The sequence below is a fragment of the Erinaceus europaeus genome, chromosome 13, assembly GCF_950295315.1.
Source record: "Erinaceus europaeus chromosome 13, mEriEur2.1, whole genome shotgun sequence".
Classification (NCBI taxonomy): Eukaryota; Metazoa; Chordata; class Mammalia; order Eulipotyphla; family Erinaceidae; genus Erinaceus; species Erinaceus europaeus.
The window spans coordinates 38,016,279-38,036,101 of record NC_080174.1 but is presented as its reverse complement, the minus strand read 5'-3'; the positions used below and the strand labels follow the sequence as shown (position 1 = coordinate 38,036,101).

General features: G+C 43.8%; 1 protein-coding gene across 1 annotated transcript; it reads left to right on the top strand.

Annotated features, from left to right (window-relative positions):
- The first annotated feature begins 2,100 nt into the window (after positions 1-2,100).
- On the top strand, positions 2,101-9,370 carry LOC103113104 (chymotrypsin like elastase 3B). Its single transcript, XM_007522603.2, has 8 exons — positions 2,101-2,140; positions 3,425-3,510; positions 4,194-4,291; positions 4,412-4,546; positions 4,826-4,962; positions 5,272-5,414; positions 7,923-8,075; positions 9,186-9,370. The coding sequence occupies exons 1-8, from the start codon at positions 2,101-2,103 to the stop codon at positions 9,201-9,203; spliced, it is 810 nt and encodes a 269-aa protein (XP_007522665.1). The 3' UTR covers positions 9,204-9,370.
- Positions 9,371-19,823: the final 10,453 nt, after the last annotated feature.

Below are 19,823 nucleotides of genomic sequence, written 5' to 3'. Positions count from 1 at the left end.
AGGAGGAAAGAAAGACACCTACAGACCTGCTTCACAGCTTGCAAAGCGACCCCCTGCAGGTGGGAAGCTGGGGTCTGGATCCTTACGATGGTCCTTGTGCTTTGCGCCATGTTTGTTTAACCCAGTGCTCTACCGCCCAGCTCCCTCAGTACAAAATTAATGGAACTGGAGGAAATTACGGTTAGTGGAGTAAGGAAGGAAGAAAAAGACTACTACTGGGGGAGTCGGGTGGTAGCGCAGTGTGTTAAGCGCACGTGGAGCCAAAGAACACCATAAGGATCTCGGTTTGAGCCCCCGGCTCCCCACCTGCAGGGGAGTCACTTCACAGGCGGTGAAGCAGGTATGCAGGTGTCTCTCTTTCTCTCCTTCTTTCTGTCTTCCCCTCCTCTCTCCATTTCTCTATGTCCTATCTAACAATGACGACGGCAACAACAACAATAATACCAACAACAACAATGAAAAACAACAAGTGCAACAAAAGGGAAAATAAATACTAAAAAAAAATTTTTTAAAGACTACTACTGGATGGTTTCATTCATATGTAGAATAAAGAGAGTTGAAAAACACGAACTTGCAAAAGAGGTGGGGAGGAGAAAAGAAAAGGTAACTAACTTATCTCTAATATGTTGGGAGAACATATCACAAGTCCATTTGCCTTGAAGATCCCATTTGAGTCATGTGCAGTTGCTGCAGCTGTGAGAAGCACTCTACTACTTGTATCCTGGGGCACAAGTAGTAGACATTCCTGAGCCTGAGCCCTGCTTGAGCCCTGAAACTCAGGGTGGCGCTGCTGGCAGCTGTATATGAACAGCTTTAGGAACTACCTCTTTGCTCTAATCTTCCACTACTTTCCACTTTAATACTACACTCCAGCAACATAGACCCTCCTTAACTTGAACAAACCAAACCCAGGCCAGCCTCCAGATCTTTGCATTTGCTACTGTCCTTTCCACCTGGAGAGATCTTTCTCCTTCTGCTTCTCCTTCTCCTCCTCCTGCTCCTGTTCCTTCTAATAGGACTTCCCATGGGTGACTTTAATTTGTGCTTTATGATCAATATTCTATCTCCACTGCCTAAATGTCACTCTCTGGCCCCCACCATTAAAACACGCTCCTTCCATGTCCACATAGGTTGCCCATACTTCATCCTCTTCATAGCCCCTATCACTCCAATCAGACACAATAAAAAAAAAATCTTGGGAGTAGGGCAGTAGAGCAGCTGGTTAAGCATACATGGTGTAAAGACCAAGGACCACCATAAGGATCCCGGTTCTAGCCCCCAGATCCCCACCTTCAGGGGAATCACTTCACAAGTGGTGGAGCAGGTCTGCAGGCGTCTATCTTTCTCTCCTCCTCTCTGTCTTCCCCCTCCTCTCTCCATTTCTCTCTATCCTATCCAACAATGACAACAATAAATACAACAACAATGAAAACAACAAAGGCAACAAAAGGGGGAAATATATATATGATTTAGTTATTGTGTGTGTGAGGGGTGGGGAGGGAGAAGGAGAGAGACACAGAGGGAAACCAGAGCACTACTCAGCTCTGGCCTGTGGCTGTGCTGGGGATTGAATCAGGGGCCTCTGGGGCCTCAAGCATGCGAATCCTGTGCTCTAACCTTGAACTACTTCTGTGCAGCACCCCCCCCCATCTCTTTTTATCGATGTGGATTTTAGTATCAATTCCACATTGAGGTGAGAAACTGAGGGCTCAAAGAGGCTAAGTCACACAATCTTGGCAGTAGGGCTTAGTCAAATATGGTAGAGCCAGCATCCAAAGATGTGGCCCATTCCCAAACCCATTTTCTTTTCAGTTGAGGCTAGCTTACTGAGATGTCAGTTCTCTCGTCACCCTTTATCAGCTGGCCATTCAATGCCACCTGTGTAGATATATGTTGGAGGGAACCCTAGGTTCTGCTGTTGGCTATAACTCCTCCACCTGCAGTGGAAGAGGGGACATGACCTTGGACCATGGGAGAACTGACCTTCTCACCACCTGCTGAAGTAACGAGGCCTATCTGGCCCCTCTCCCAGCACCTATTTTCTGCCCTATATAAAAGCCCCAGGCTCAGTGTGTCTTTCCTATCATCTCCAAACCCACAATGTTTTGGCTGCTGAGTTCTCTCCTCTTTGTAGCCCTTGGTAAGTCCTCAACCTATATCTATGCAGTGCTGGGCCAGAAGCCTTGAAGTCTGCCACCCTCCCTGGGTCTTGTGAACCCAACATCTGATCCCATGGAAAGGGGTCTCAACTGGTATCTGGGCATGACTACAGAGGTTTTCTCATGTGTGCTGGATCAGAAGAATTGGGGCAGAGAGGAGGGAAGGCCCTGTATAAATTATCTCAGGAACAAAACTGGGGTCCCAAAGAAATGTAGTGGGCATCTTTGATGGGTCCACTATGTAAAAGCCAGTGGATAAGCACTTAGGCTCTAAGTGCTTGCTCAGGTTGGAATTCCTGCTCCCTAACATTGTGACTCCCCTCTCATTTTCCTCCTGCCCTACTCTGTATTCTATGGCCAAGCCTTTCTCAGGTCTTTTCCTCCATATTACATTCTAGTTGAGGGTCACCACCTCCAAGCAGCCTTCCTCGACAGCAATGGTAACAGATAACATTTAGCAAGTGTTTACTATGCCAGGCAGAATGCTAAGAATTTCTTTCTCAGCATGTTTTATTTATTTATTTATTTTCCCTTTTGTTGCCCTTGTTTTTTATTTTTGTTGTAGTTATTGTTGTTGTTATTGATGTCTTGTTAGATAAGACCGAGAGAAATGGAGAGAGGAGGGGAAGACAGAGAGGGGGAGAGAAAGATAGACACCTGCAGACCTGCTTCACCGCCTGTGAAGCAACTCCCCTGCAGGTGGGGAGCCGGGGGCTCGAACCGGGATCCTTATGCCGGTCCTTGTGCTTTGTGCCACGTGCACTTAACTTGATGAGCTACCGCCCAACTCCCTCAGCATGTTTTATGTAATCCTCACAACAGCCACAGGAGGTACTTACTATTATCATCCTCCTCTGACAAATGAGGAAACTGACTCTCAGTCAAGTTAAAAAAAAAAAAATCCTTTCTAGAAGCACAGATCTAGTTTGAACCCAGACTGTTTTATTCCCAAACCTTCAGTCTTCATGATAATAGCTCACTTCTACTGAGCATAATGGGTGCCAAGCAGTGTCCCATCTGTATTAGTGTCTTCAGTGCTGCCATGGAAGGCGGTCACATGCTCCTCTCCTTCCCCTGACATCTGGGCTCTGGAACTCCCTGCTCCTGTCCACAGGCTTACCATTCATATGTGACTACTGAGGCCCAGAGAAGGGAAGGGGCTTGCACAATGCTGTTCAACTAGTTTGTAGCACAGCTTGGACCAGGACCCACATATTTTCTTTCCTCCACAATAGCTGACTACTACCCTCTCCAATTCCTTTCAGCCTCAGGCTGTGGCCGTCCTTCCATCAACCCTGCCTCCCGGGTTGTCAACGGTGAAGATGCAGTCCCCTACAGTTGGCCCTGGCAGGTAAAAGCAAACCAGCAGTAATATTTCCCACCACTGGTCCAGGATCTGATGCTGTAATCTGCAGGCATCCAGGCTGGACCCCCTTGCTTTCAAAGGCCAGGAAGCCCCAGGACAATCTACTTCACTTAGAAGTTTTACCCATTAAATCTCTAGCCATCACCAGATGGTCTGCAAGTTGAAACTGGAATCTGAGGAGGAAGCAATGCTTAAGTAAAGAGGCTAGTGTACCAAAAGTGGGTTTGCAGGCACTGTGCTTAAAAAGGAGGATGGGGGAGACTATTTTCCAGGCTCCTTGAATATATAACAGGCATAGAAGGTGTGCAAACAATGAAGGGATAAAGAGCTTTATAGAAGGCAGTAAAATGAAGCATTCTATCAGAAGCACCTGATAGAATGGAGGGCCATGGGGGCTCTCCAGAGATAGAAGGTTTGGACATAGCCTAGAGGCCCTAGTATGTTTAGGTTCCCAGGGAGATCATAGGACTAAAGGCTGGAGGACTTTGGGGAGTCAGACTGTGATTCTAGTGAACACTTGTGTAGGTTAGGCACTGCACATCCCTAGGGGTTGTCACTGCTTTTCTGCATGAATGATGCCTTCCAGAGTTGTTCACTGTATAGTCAGTCATATACGACCTCAGTATGGAGTCCTGGCTTACTCATACTCGTCCCTTTCTGGCCACCAGGTGTCCCTACAGTATGAGAGGAATGGAGAATACTATCACACCTGTGGTGGCAGTCTCATTGCCCCTGACTGGGTCATGACTGCTGGTCACTGCATCTCGTGAGTTCTTTCATTTGCCTTTGTCTAGACAGAACACCCAGACAGGCTGGAGCAGTGGGAGAGGCAGAAGGGAGGATGAGAGGGAGACCAGGCCCAAGTTGACGTCATTTCCCCCTGCAGGAGCTCCCTGACCTACCAGGTGGTACTGGGTGAGTATAACCAGGCTGAGACTGAGGGCCCTGAGCAGGTGATCCCCATCAACCCTGAGGACCTCTTCGTGCACCCACTCTGGAACCCCAACTGCGTGGCCTGTGGGTGAGTGAACTGCATGGCCTGGGACTCAAGGACTCTCCACAAGGCGGCCACTCAGTGACCCAGACTGATTCTGAGAAAACTCCCAAGGATAAAGTCTCATCCCACAGACTGAGACTCAGCAGAAAGAGAAGTCCAGAGAGGGAGAGAGAGGCCAGAGCACTGCTCAGCTCTGGTTTATGGTAGTGATGGAGATTGAACCTGGAACCTTGGAACCTCAGGCATGGAAGCCTTTTGCATAACCATTGGCCTAGTTCCTTATAATGTTTCTTTTCTCCTCAGCAATGACATCGCCCTCATCAAGCTGTCACACAGTGCACAACTGGGAGACACAGTGCAGCTGGCCTGCCTCCCTCCTGCTGGCGATATCCTACCCAATGAGGCACCCTGCTACATCAGCGGCTGGGGTCGCCTGTACAGTATGTGATTAACTCTGGCAAACTGGGGGGAGAGTGAGCTGGAAGCTGGGCTGTGCAGGCTGGGGGTGAGAGCTACAGCAGGTTGGGTCCCTGCACTTTTTGCCTTCTCTTCAGCCTCTCAAGTGTAGAATGCATTCGGTTGAATACTTTCAGTGCCTCCTGTATGCCAGGCAGCTATGGCTGACAAGGCAAGCAAGTGACCACAAGGTCACTATCAGAACAAAAGAGTCACTTGCCTCAACTCCCCCCAGCCCTGACTCCCAGACTGCAGCCACTCAGGAACCCCTCCTCAGTATGTTATTCCCACAGCTGGAGGGCCACTCCCAGACAAGCTGCAGCAGGCCCTGCTGCCCGTAGTGGACCATGAGCACTGCTCTAAGTGGGACTGGTGGGGCAGCTCCGTGAAGACCACCATGGTTTGTGCTGGCGGGGACATTCGCTCCGGGTGCAATGTGAGTTCTCACCTGCTTGGCTGGGCATGCTGGGCCCTGGGGTACCTCTGCCACCTGCCCCAAAGGCAGAAGAATGGGCCTGTTTGCCCCATGTAACCTCCTATCAGGCAAGACTTGGAGGAAATCAGCCTAGTGCAAGCAACAGCCCTGACCCAGGAGTCAGAACTACTCACTGAATCCTGGTCCCTGCTCACACTGGCTTGATCTGGGGCGAGTCCATGCCCCACACTGGCTTTCAGGCTTCTTCATGGGCCCAGCAATACTGTGACATCTAAAATCATCTTCAGGAGCCCAGCAGTGGTGCCCTTGTGCGTATGTTACCCTTGTGCAAGGACCAGGGTTTGAGGCACTGCTTCCCATCTGCAGGAGGGAAGCTTTACAAGCAGTGAAGTAAATAATGTAGATGTCTCTCAGTTTCTATCCCTCTCTATCTCCCCCTCCTCTCTCAATTTCTTTGTCTTATCAATTGTGAATTATTACTTTTTTATAAGGTTGAGACAGGTTAAAGATTCTTTTTCTCTGTCTGCGGATACTCAATTGTTATATCAGCATGTGCTTTGCTAGTTTGTTTTAAAGCTCAAGATTCACTTTTTAAATTAATTAATTTTATTTTTTAATTTTAGTGGTATATATATCAGAGCACTGCTCAGCTCTGGCTTATGGTGGTGCTGGGGATTGAACCTGCGATCTCAGAGCCTTAGACGTGAAAGTCTTTTACATAACCATTATACTAATTTCCCAGACCCCCTCATTCTGTTATATCAAATGAAAAAGTAAGTAAAGTGTGGTCCAGGAGGTAGTGCAGTGGATAAAATGTTGGTTTTTCAAGCATGAGGTCATGAGTTCAATCCCTGGCAGCACATGTACCAGAAAGATATCTGGTTCTTTCTCTCTCTCCTTTCCCTTTCACTAATAAATAAAATATTTAAAAAAATAAGTAAAGTAACTTTCAGCTAGTGGTCCGGGAGGTGGCGCAGTACATAAAGGACTGGACACTCAAGCATGAGGTCCTGAGTTTGATAACCAGAAGCACATGTACCAGAATGATGTCTGGTTCTTTCTCTCCTAGCATTCTCATAGGCAAAATCTTAAAAAAGATTTTTTAAAAGTTTTTAAAAAATAAAAAATAAAGTAACTGGGGGCCAGGTGGTAGCGCAGCAGGTTGAGCACATGTGGCACAAAACGCAAGGACCTGCATAAGGATCCCGGTTCGAGACCCCGGCTCCTAACCTGCAGGGGAGTTGCTTTACAAGCGGTGAAAGCAAGTCTGCAGGTGTCTATCTTTCTCTCCCCCTCTTTGTCTTCCTCTCCTCTCTCCATTTCTCTCTGTCCTATCCAACAACAATGACAACAATAATAGTAACAACACCACCGATAAGCAACAGGAAGGGCAACAAAAGGGAAAAAATGGCCTCCAGGAGCAGTGGATTCGTAGTGCAGGTGCCAAGCCCCAACAATAACCCTGAAGGCAAAAAAATAAAAAAATAAAGTAACTTTCAACTCTGCTATCCTTAAGTTACAGTTAAGTCTTACTGTTATTGTATTATAAGTATAAATAATATTATTGGTTTAATTTAAAGCCATTGATATTAATATTCATTCCAATTAATAATTCATATTAATATTATAAATAATGTTAGTATTGACATAATAAATCTTATTACAGGAGGGACTATATAATGGGAGTAGTGGAAGCCACTATTTATTTATTTAAGATTTATTTATTTATGAGAAAGAAGAGGAGTGAGAACCAGAGCATCACTCTGGCATATAACCTCATGCTTCGGAGTCAGACGCTTTACCCACTGGTGCCACCTTCTGGGCTGCTATCATTTCTTTCTTTTCTTTTTCTTTCTTTCCTCCTTTCTTTCTTTCTTTCTTTCTTTCTTTCTTTCTTTCTTTCTTTCTTTCTTTCTTTCTTTTTTGAGGTGTATTTATTGGACCTGGGTGCATCTGGTTAAGTGTACAAGGACACAGGTTCAGACCCCTAGGGGCAACATTTCATGAGTGCTGAAGCAGAACTGAAGGTGTCTTTCTGTCTCTCCTTATCTCCCCCCTCAATTTCTCTCTGTTCTATCAAACAAAAATAAATAAAGTTATAAAGACTTTAAAAAAAGAAAACAGCTCTTAAAATTTTTAAAAAATATTTAAGATGTGTTTATTAACACAAGAAATAAAAAGGCATTGCTCTGGCACATATCATGCAAGAGACTGACCTCAGGACTTGATGCTTTTAAGTCCAATGCTGTAGCCACTGCACCCCCTCTCAGGTACCTGGAACTACATTTTACTGAGAACTTCCTCTTTCCTATGCATTGACCTAAGACTACTTGTCATCTCATTTAATTCTCACAAGAGCCTATAAGATAGATATTATTCCCCATTACAAAGGAGGAAACTAAGGCTCAGAAAGATCATTAATAAAGGGATCTCTTAAAATACCCCAAATCCCCACTTCCTTAAGGCTCAGACCTAACTCAACCCTACCCTGCTCTCTTCCCATTTCAGGGTGACTCTGGAGGACCCCTCAACTGCCCCACAGCTGATGGTACCTGGCAGGTACATGGTGTAACCAGCTTTGTTTCTGCATTTGGCTGTAACACCCGCAAGAAGCCCACGGTATTCACACGTGTTTCTGCCTTCAATGACTGGATTGAGGAGGTGAGCTAGTGGGATAGCAGGAGTTGTAGAGGTGCTGGGAGGAGTGGGTGTAGACAACAGGTCCTGAAGAGAATCAGTGTCTGCAGTGAAGGGAGCCTTGGGCCATTCCAGAAGTATTTGGGGATGATTTCTGCTCTAGTGTGGTCCCAAGAGCCTCAGTGGTTTCTGGAGTGGAGCTTTGAACTATTACTGAGCTTATTCCTTCTTCTTCTTCTTCTTCTTCTTCTTCTTCTTCTTCTTCTTCTTCTTCTTCTTCTTCTTCTTCTTCTTCTTCTTCTTCTTCTTCTTCTTCTTCTTCACTTCTTCTCCTTCTTCTTCTTCTTCTTTTCTTCTTCTTCTTCTTCTTCCTCCTCTCCTTCTCCTCCTCCTTCTCCTTCTCCTTCTCCTCCTTCTCCTCCTTGTCTGTCTCCTCCTCTTCCTCTTTCTCCTTCATCTTCCTCCTCTTCATCCTCCTCCTTTTCCTCCTTCTCTCTCTCTCTCTCTCTCTCTCTCTCTCCTTCAAGTGCACTGCTCTTCTCTGGTTTATGGTGGTTCTAAGATTAAACCTGCAACCTCAGAGCCTCAGACTTGGAGGTCTTTTTGTATAACCATTATGCTATCTCTCCCCACCTGCTAAGATTATATCAACAAGTGCTTATGACATGCCTTCTCTAGTCCAGGTCTCTCCTTGTTATGGGGGAGCTAGAATGAAACATCAGCCTTATGGAGTACAGATGACTAGATGAGCTATAACCATAAAGATCACTGAGAGCTGTGATGGGGGATGCTTGGATCCTAATGGTAGTTCAAACCTTGTCTGGGGGATAAGGGTGAAAGAGAAAGAGTAATATTATTCACATCCATAACAGCCACCATTAAGAAATTCCTTACGTGTATCATGTAGTGTAATGAGCACTTCAGTTCATAGTTTAATGAAAACCCCCATGAGGCTAGTGTTACTGTGCTCCCCATATACAAAGAAGGAAACTTAGACTCATAGAAGTCAAGTCATTCTTATGGGGTCACACAGCTAATGAGTAGCACAGTTTGGAGTTGAATATCCTTTCTATCTGGCTTTAGAGTCTATGTTCCTGACTGGACTATTGGTTTTTTTTTTTTTTTTCTTTCCAGACCATGGCAAGTCACTAAGACCAAGGCCCGGATGGCAGTGCCCAACAACACTCATTGCCAAAAATAAATATCTCTCAGAAAAATCCCAACCTGTGCCTTTATTTCTTCTTCTTCCTTGACTCACTTCTTCCTCTCCAGTCCATTCCTAAAATCTTAGCTTCAGAACATAGGAAAGAGACCAGATCCAACCCTCGCATAACAAGATGAGAAAAGTAAGAAGGCCCAGAGACAAGACGGGAATTGCTCTCGAGTGGTTGATCAATCACCCTTCTGCCTGGAACTGATGGGGTTCCCAGGATACAGGGGTGCTAAAATCAGGAGAGTCCTAGGAGCTGGTTCACCTTAGTATATAGTCATGCATTACCACTGATTTCTCAATGCAGGCATACAATCATAGTAGAATCTGCAGAAAAAAAGGGATCTTACTAGCACTTTAGGACATCCATGGTAGAGTAGAAAGGGCCAAGCATTTTCTGCATGAAGGGCTGTGGCAAGAGAATGCAGTCATCTATCCATTGAACAAACAAGAGCGAGGAGGGGGAGGTGGAGAGGGAGATGGAGAGAGAGAGGAAGAATAATGACAGCCTCTCACATGCGATTTCATCACTCCAGGTCACTCTTTTTCAGACAGACAGACAGACAAACAGACAGACAGACAGACACACTAGAGTGGCACCCAAGCTTCCTCTGTTGCCACAGCACCTGCTATGTAATGCCCAGGCTAGAATTTGGGCTACAAGCATGGTACCAAGTCTCTCCAGCCAGCAAGTATTCTTTCTGAATAGGGCTCAGAGGGGGATTACAGTATGGTTTCTACCCTAATTTGGCTTGTTGTTTATCTAAACGAGCACATTGGAGTAATTCAGTAAATATTTACTAGACATCTTCATTGTGGAAAGATCAGGGTATAGGAATAGAAGTGATTAGAACAACTTTGGGAAAATTCCCTGCTGTAGGAGGGGAGAAGACACAAGCAGATATATACATGATAGTGAGAATAAGGCTGGCACCTATTGTGACACTACAGAGGCCCCAAAGACTGCTTGCATACACCCAAAAGCAACACAAAAATGAATCACTCTTATTCATTTTTTTTTTTATTTTAACCAGAGTACTGTTCAGCTCTGGCTTATGATGGTGACAAGGACTGAATGGGATCTTAGAGAATGAGATGTGAACACTTTTAGCATAATACTAATTTACACTTATTAGTAGTATTAGTATTAATATTACCAGAGCACTGCTCAGCTCTGTTTTATGATGGTATGGGGTATTGAACCTGAAACTTTGGAGCCCCAGACAAGAGTCTCTTTGCATAACCATTATACTGTCTTCTCAACCCATGACATTCATTCATCCTTTTTAAAAATAATTTTATTAATTTGTATTTATTTATTGGATATAGACAGAAAAATTGAGAGGGAAGAGGGAGGAAGGGGGAAAAAGAGAGAGAGTCCTGCAGCACAGCTTCACCACTTGTGAAGCTTTCCCCCAGTGGAAACTGGGGGCTTGAACCCAGATTATTGTACAATGTAATGTGTGCGCTCAACCAGGTGCACTACTACCAGTCCCAATGTTCATTCATTCTTATTTTTTGCTTTCTTTTTCTTTTTTTTTTTTGCCAGGGGTTGGTGCTGCTGGCACAACTCCACTGCTCTCAGTGGCCTCTTATTTTTCTTTTTCTTTGTTTTGACAGAGGGTGAGAGACAAAGAGAGAGGGAAAGGAGGTAGAAAGATACAGAGAAGAATAGACATCTGCAGCACTACTCCACTACTTGTGAAGCTTCCCTCAAGCAAGTGGGGATTAGAGACTTGAACTTCACACATGGTAATATGTGCACTCTACTTGGTTTCGCTACCACCCAGCCTGTTTGTTCACTTTTTAAGAGAGAAAGAGACCACCATACTGCTGAATTCTGGCATATGATATTGTCAGGGATTGAACTTGGGACCTCTGGGGTCTCAGTAATGCAAGTCATATTTTTTAAACATCCAGTGAGCTCCTCTCCTTGTTCCCGTGCACTACTAGTTTTGAAAAGTTTAAGAGTGGCCCAGGAGGTAGTGTAGTGGATAAAGCTTTGGATTCTCAAGCATGACGTCTTGAGTTTAATTACTGGTAACATATGTACAAGGATGATACTTCAGTTCTCTTTCTTTCTCTCTTCCTATCTTTCTTACCAGTAAATAAAATCTAAAAAAAAAAAAAAAAGTTAAAAGAGAACCCATGTAGTCTTCCTTCATAATTGACAAATCATACATTTTTTACTTCATATTTTTTCTAGATTAGTAATCATAGTTAAGGTGAAGGGCCCTTTGAACTCTTCCCAGAGATTATGGCATCAAAGCTGTAGTGTTAGTCATCCAATATTATGGTTTTTCCATTCAGGAAAATAGTAGGCTAACTCTTGCCTCCACCCTTGAAGTTGAATTGGGCATGTTGTTTACCTTTGCTAAGGAGAAGATGTGAGAGAAAGTACAATCTGGCAAGTTTTCCTTTCCTCAGCCATGGCAACTAGCATCCACAGGTCAGCCTTGGTCTCAAATGAGGCAATCTGAAACAGAGGCTCTGCTGATCCCTGACATGTAAGTAGCATGAACCAAAAACAAACCCTGTTGTTACAAGTCACTAAAATGTGCATGTTTGTTACAGAAGCACAGGTCTCATTTATCCTACGGATAGAATAAGTTAGGTGATGGGAGTCTGGCGGTAGGACAGCAGGTTAAGCGCACGTGGCAAAAAGCACAAGGACTGGTTCAAGGATGCTGGTTCGAGCCCCAGCTCCCCACCCTCAGGGGAGTCTCTTCACAGATGGTGAAGCAGTTCTGCAGGTGTCTGTCTTTCTCTCCCCATCTCTGTCTTCCTCTCCTCTCTCCATTTCTCTCTACCCTATCTAACATAGTCCATGATGTTATATTTTAACATATACCTGAATAACTACAAACAATATATTGCATTGCTCGGTTTTTTATTTTACTGTTTTAATTTCTTTATTGCGGTATTAATGTTTTACAGCCAACAGTAAATACAATAGTTTGTACGTGTATAACATTTCTCAGTTTTCCATATGACAATACAACCCCCACTAGGTCCTCTGCCATCCTGTTCCAGGACCTGAATCCTCCCCCCAACACACACCCCAGAGTCTTTTACTTTGGTGCAATACACCAACTTCAGTCCAAGTTCTGCTTATTCTGCTTAGTGTTTTCTCTTCTGATCTTGTTTTTCAACTTATGCCTATTTTATTTTATTTTTATTACTTGAGGTTTTTTAAAAAAAATTATTATCTTTATTTATTGATTGGATAGAGACAGTCAGAAATCGAGAGGGAAGGGAGGGATAGAGAGAGTGAGAGACAGAGAGACATCTGCAGCACTGCTTCACCACTTGTGAAGCTTTCCCCCTGCAGGTGGGGACTGGGGGCTCGAATCCAGGTCCTTGCACATTGTAATGTATGTGCGCAACCAGGTACACTATCACCTGTCCCCTATTGCTTGAGTTTTAAAAATACATACCTGAGGGAGTAGGGCAGTGGCGCAGTGGGTTAAGCGCACGTGGCGCAAAGCGCAGGGACCGGAGTAAGGATCCCGGTTCGAGCCCCCGGCTCCCCACCTGCAGGGGAGTCGCTTCACGGGCGGTGAAGCAGGTCTGCAGGTGTCTATCTTTCTCTCCTCCTCTCTCTCTCTGTCTTCCCCTCCTCTCTCCATTTCTCTCTGTCCTATCCAACAACAAAGCAACGTCAACAATGGCAATAATAACCGCAGCAAGGCTGCAACAACTAGGGCAACAAAAACGGGGAAAAATGGCCTCCAGAAGCGGTGGATTCATGGTGCAGGCACCGAGCCCAGCAATCACCCTGGAGGAAAAAAAAAATACATACCTGAAGACTGGGGAGGTAGTGTAATGGTAATGCACAGGACTTGCAAATATCAGAGTCCCAATATCAATATCCAGCACCACATATGCCAAAATGACATTCCAGTTCTCTCTTTACATATATATATATATATATATGGGTTATTCTGCTTCTTTTCCCAGCATTATGCTGCTGAGTAGGTCTATGCTGACTCACAGATCTTTAGTTCATGCTGCTAGTTCTATATAGTATCCTACTGTGCAACAACACTAGTAGTTTATATTTCTCCCCCTACAAATGAACATTAATATTTGGAGCCAGTTTTTTATGATTTCAAAGAATACTTCAATGAACACTTGTGAAAGTTCTTTGAAGGTATTTTCGGAGAAATGGAATTGCTGAGAAGGGGGGGTGATCATTTCCAATGATACCAAATGCCATACTGTTCTCCAATATTTCTGAAAACTCCCTTTTTCTCTTTTCCACCCACTATCTTCATATGACATCTGTCCTGCATGTTTCTCTCAGACATATTCTTGGAATCTAAACTCTCTAAAACTCTTCCTGATCATCCTGCCTATTCTGCCCCCCTCCCCTTCAGTTTTTGCCAAAGTCCAAGAACTCGTCTGGCAAGGTCAGAATAAGAGCAAGAAAGGTACTGAGTCAAGCGGAAGAGATACCTCTGTGGGGGGAGGATAGAAGAAATTCTGGAACCGTGCAGATGTTAGTCATTTGTATTGAGTCAGGCAGGCCATGGTGACATATGCAACAGCAGAGTTGCAAAAGCTGGATATATGCTTCTTCCCAGTGGATCAGGGCAATCTACGATAGTTTTCCAATATGGTGGTGGGGTAAAGAGCAGTCAGGCTACTGAAAAAGCTCACTTGGATGATGGACTATTTTGCCATATGCACAATCTAGCTTCAAATACAGCCCCCACTGCATCGAACGAAGTTTCAGTACTATGGTCTCTTTCACTCTTTCTCTGACTCCTTGCCTCTGTCTCTATAAAAGCAGGGGCAGGGGTGGGTGGGGAGCACGAGAAAGTGCAGTCAGGTAAGGGTTGTAAGAGAGTTTTTGTGGGGAAGTAAGTGTTGAGATTCCACAAGTGTTTTTTATTTTATTTTATTTATTTTAAAGTCTATCGTGTCAGATATGAGCATAGCTGTTCCTGCCCATTTTTTGTGCCATTGGCTTGTATGGTAGTTTTCCTGCCTTGTATTTTGAGTCTGTGTTTGGTCTGTTGTGTTAGGTGGGATTTCTACACACAACATATAGTTGTGTTGTGTTTTCTGATACATCTTCCTACTCTGTGCCTTTTAATAGGTGAATTCAGGCCATTAACATTCATTGATATTATAAATAGAAGATATTTTAATGGCATTATTGTAGATTTCTAGAATGTTCTGATATGTGTCATGTTTATGGTGATCTGATTTTTTTTTTAACTTTCGACTCAGTTTATTTTTCATTCTTTCTTTTTTTTTTTTTAGTTTCTTTATTGGGGAGTTAATGTTTTCCATTAAACAGTAAGTACAATAGTTTGTACATGCATAACATTTCCCAGTTTTCCATATAACAATACAACCCCCACTAGGTCCTCTGTCATCCTTTTTGGACCTGTATTCTCCACCCTACCTACCCCAGAGTCATTTACTTTGGTGCAATACACCAATTCCAGTTTCAGGTTCTAATTGTGTTTTCTCTTCTCATCTTGTTTTTCAACTTCTGCCTGAGAGTGAGATCATCCCATATTCATCCTTCTGTTCACTCCTTCGAAGAGCCAACATTTACTTTCATTGATCATCTGTATGGTTTTTTATTTTCAATGTTATTTATTTCTGCCCTAACTTTAGTGATTTCTGTCCTTAGTGTTGCATTAGGGTTCCTTTGTTGTTGTTCTTCTTCTTCTTCAATTTCTTCTTCTTCTTTTTCTTTGTCTTTAAGATGTGCAATCAGGCTGTTTATTTATGCTTTTTCTTGTTTCCTAATGTGTGCTTGTATGGCTATGAAATTCCCTCTCAGTACTGCCTTAGCTCTGTCTCAAATATTTTGATAGCTTGTGTCTTCATTTTCATTGAAGTCTTGAAACATTTTGATTTCTTCCTTTATTTCCTCTTTGACCCAGTAGTTGTTAAGGAGTATACTGTTGGGCTTCCACATTTTGGGACTCTTACTAATCTTTTGTTGATTGTCAAGTGTTAGTTTAATTCCACTGTGGTCTGATGCCGGGATAGCCTGAGGGTGCTTCTTCCTGAGCTAGTGCTCTCTGGGTTGGAGAGAACTCAACTGGAGCCGATCTAGGCTGCTGCGTGGGAGAGGGATCAGGAACTCGTGCCACACTAACTTCGCAGGAGATACACTCTGGAACTCTCGGAACCAGAAAGCAATTTCCAAGTGTCTTTAATCAGAAGAGCAGCTGTATTTATACTCTCCAAGTAGGGTGGAAACAGGATGTGACATAAAGAGGATGGAGCAAAAAGTGACTGGTGGAAGATCAGGGTGTGACAAGGAGAGGGGGCGGAGCAGGTGAGAATTCTACCACTGAACCACCAATGCCCGGAGGGAAGGTGGTGCTTTATGTAAATGTAAAAGTGATTTATGTAAATAGACCGCAGCTTTGAGTGGGATCAAACCAATCCCTATACAGGCATACCGGTGCTTGGTTAAGCAGAAGCCAGGGGGAGCTGGCATACTACCCAACAGTCTGAGAAGATGCTTGGGATGATTTCAATGCTCCTGAATTTGCTGATGCTGTCTTTGTGGCCTAACATATGGTCTATCCTTGAGAATGACCCATGTGGACTTGAGTAAAATGTGTATTCCAGTTTCTTGGGATGAATGACTCTGAAAATGTCCAATAGTTCTAGTTTATCTATCTCCTCATTTAGCTCCCTTATGTCTTTATTGATTTTCTGCCTAGATGATCTGTCAAGTTTAGAGAGTGGAGTGTTGAAGTCCCCTACTATGACTGTGTTGCTGTTAATATATTGCTGTAGCTCTTTCAGTAGATGTTTGATGTATTTAGATGGCTTCTCATTGGGTGCATAGATATTAATAATTGTTAAGTCCTCTTGATTGACTGGTCCTATGACCATTAAGTAATGTCCATTCCTATCTTTTTAAATTTTATTGATTTTATTTTCTTAAAATATTTATTTATTATCCCTTTTGTTGCCCTTGTTGTTTTATTGTTGTAGTTATTAGTGTTGTTATTGATGTCATTGTAGTTGGATAGGACAGAGAGAAATGGAGAGAGATGGGGAAGACAGAGAGGGGGAGAGAAAGATAGACACCTGCAGACCTGCTTCACCACCTGTGAAGTGACTCCCCTGCAGGTGGGGAGCCGGGGCTTGAACCGGTACACAGGACCCTTACGCAGGTCCTTGCGCTTTGTGCCACGTGTGCTTACCCTGCTGCGCAACCGCCCACCTCTAAATTGTATTGATTTTAAAGTCTATCATGTCATATGACAATAGCTGTTCCTGCCCTTTTCTGTGGGCCATTGGCTTGTATGAATAGCTTTCCATCCTTTCACTTTGAGTCTGTTTTTGTCTTGTTGAGTTAGGTGGGTTGCCTATAGACAGCACATTGTTGGGTTGTGTTTAATGATCCATCTTCCTACTCTGTGCCTTTTAATAGGTGAATTCAGCCCATTGACATTTATTGATATCAAAGATTAAGGGTATTTTAACACCATTACTATAGAGTTTTATTTGTAGTGATATTTGTTCTGATATGTGGCATATTTATGGTTGTCTGCCTGTTTATAAGAGACCTTTCAGAACTTCTTTGAGGGCAGACTTGGTGATAGTTGATTCCTTCCACTGTTGCTTGTCTGAGAAGGTTTTTATGCCTCCATCTAGTCTGAATGACAGTCTAGCAGGATACAGTAGTCTTGGTTGAAAGCCTTTCTCATGGAGCACTCGACAGATATCTTGCCATTCTCTTCTGGCCTGTAGTGTTTGTGTGGAGAAGTCTGCTGCTAATCTTATGAGTTTTCCTCTGTAGGTGACTCTGTTTTTCTCTTGCAGCCTTCAGGATCCTTTCTTTATCCTTATTCCTTTCCATTCTAAATATGATGTGTCTTGGTGTCTTTAAGTCTGGGACCCTCTGGGCTTCTTGAACCTTTATGTCTTTGATGTTGTCTAGACTAGAGAAGTTTTCAGCAATTATGGCCTGAAGAATGCTTTCTTCCCCTCCCTCTTTCTTCCTCTGGTAAGCCAATAATTTGTATATTATTTCTTTTGAAGTCATCCCATAGGTCTCTGTTGTCATTTCCAGTATCTCTTAATCTCTTTTTGAGATCTCTTACTTCTTTTTTAGTTCTCTCTAATTCGTCCTCGATCTTGCTAATTCTGTCTTCAGCCTCATTGATTCTATTCTCTCTGCCCTCTACTGTTTTCTGGAGTTCATCTATTTTGTTACCCTGTTCTGATACTGTTTTAGCTTGTTTAGCTAGTTGTGTTCTTAGCTCAGCTATTTCAGCTTTCAGCTCTCTAATAACCTTGAGATAATTAGTGTTTTTTTGCAGAGTCTCATTTGTTGTTTCTGCATTTCTGATGACAATTCTTTAGAACTCTTTACTCATTCCTGTGATTATTTCCTTAACTATTGTTTGGATGTTGGCTTCATTATTTTCTGCTTTACCCTTTGGGGGGATTTTAGCTGGTCTCTTGTCCTGGTTCATTTCTCCAATATTTCTTTCTGTTGGTTTAACCATTTTATATATTATGTTATGAGGTCCCTCTCGTAGTGCTTTTCAAAGTACTGATCACTCTTGCCTGGGTTGACTTGTGTCTAAGTAAGGTAATTAAAGGGTTCGCAGTTGTGGAAGTTGTCAGTTGTTTTAATATTATTTTAATCCCTGAGTTGGAGCTCAGTGCCTTAAAAGCCTCTTTTGTTCTTTTTCTTTCCTGTAGGCTATAGGAGACTGAGGGTTTTTTAACTATAAGCAGGCTTCTTAGCTTAATCACTGACTCCTGACCAAGAGCTAAATCAGGGTGGGACAGAGATAATCCAGTGGTTATGCAGAAAGACTCTCACAGCCCCACAGCTATGCCACCAAGGTATAGATCTTCTCCTGAGCTTCCTGGTTAGTTCTCTGTCCCCTGGTGTCAGCACAGGGCCTCTTCCCCCCCTCCCCCTCCCCCCACTGCTGAAGATTCTGAGGGCAGTAGCTATGGAGATTCACAGTTGCATTTGGTGAGTCTTAGGGGAGTCCTCTCTTCCCTTCAGCTGTCTTTTTGTTGGTGAAACAGACTGGAGGTGGTGTCTCAACTGCTAAACTGCTGGACTGTTACCAGCCACTTAATCTCTCCTAGGCTCCTCTCTGTCCATGAGCCTACATGTGTTTGCACTCACCAGTGATTTGGTGGGTTCCTGAAGTAGTTCTAGTCCTGTCTTGTTGTGGTCCCAGGTGGTCTCCTTTGGTATTCCTAGTTGATCTGGGAGAGGAGAGGAGAGAAAAACAGCTGCTGCTGCTCTGTAGCCCCACCTCCGGAAGTCTGCTTAACAGATATTTTCTATTTAAGCCTAGATATTCTCCTCTCCTACCCCCTACTTTACTTCACTCAATCACTTTATCCTTGTCAGATAAAATAAAGGCTACAAAAGATGGGTAAGGGCAAGATACCAGCACACTTTAATAATGGCTCCTTTGGTCACTACCAGGCCACCCCATCATTTGGGGGTCTAGTTAGAGTCTTTGGTTATTATAGGCCTAGACCTCTAATAGATCCTGCTCTCAACCATCACTGGTCACTTCCATTAGGAACATCATCATAAGCCCTCTTGTGGACCTCTACAGGACCTTGCTCTCAATGTATAACAACAATGGTAGGGACTCCCACACTCTCCAAAGGCTAGGCCAACATACTCTTGAGGAAGACTTGAGGAAGACTGGTCCTGAAATGAGTGCAGCCTAGAATGTTCTTAGTTGTAACCACAGAATGTGAGCTTAGACTGACAGGGATTTCAGAGGTTACATAGGCTTCTGTACTAAATATGAATAGATATGAGTCCTAGGTCAGATTGATAGGGTTTACAATTAATGGTACTTATATACTTTTCTCATATTTGGGAGCCACCCTCCTGCCTGATCCAACTCTCTAGTCCTATTCCCAACTCTGACACCATCTTCCCAGATGATACTTTTAGCTTACCTGCATGGTAGCTCATACAAAAAATACTAAAGTCATGGGCCCCTTGAAATATACCTAAAATATCACCAAAAAAACAAATGACCCCATCCATAAATGGACAGAGGATATGAACAGAACATTCACTCCAGAGGAGATCCAAAAGGCTAACAAACATGAAAACTAGTAAGAATGTAGCCTTAAAGTTACATTTCTAACCTTAAAGTTAATGTTTACCAAACTTTAAACACACACATAAACATGGTCTTCAGTACACAAGGAGAAAAACTTTTGTTATGAAGACATGTCATTTTAAACACAAATTTAGATCTGTACTGTCTTAGTTGTTCGGGGGATGTGTTATCAGGCGGTGGCTTCTTGAGCAACTTCAGCTCCAGGAAGTGCAGGATGTCTGCGTATTCTATCTCCTCTGCCTTCATAGCTGAGCTGGGGATCTCGGCCAGGGAGCCCAGTCCTGGCAGGGAGCCCGAGATCTCCAGGTGGTCCGGGATCTGCCCAGACTTCATAGCAGGAGGGCGGGCAGGCCAGCCGTGCAGAAGGCACGGGCCAAGGTGCCCTGGGGTGGCAGCCAGGATGGGCTGTACCCCTGCCCGCCATGTCTGCTGCCCTCCTCCCAGCGGCCG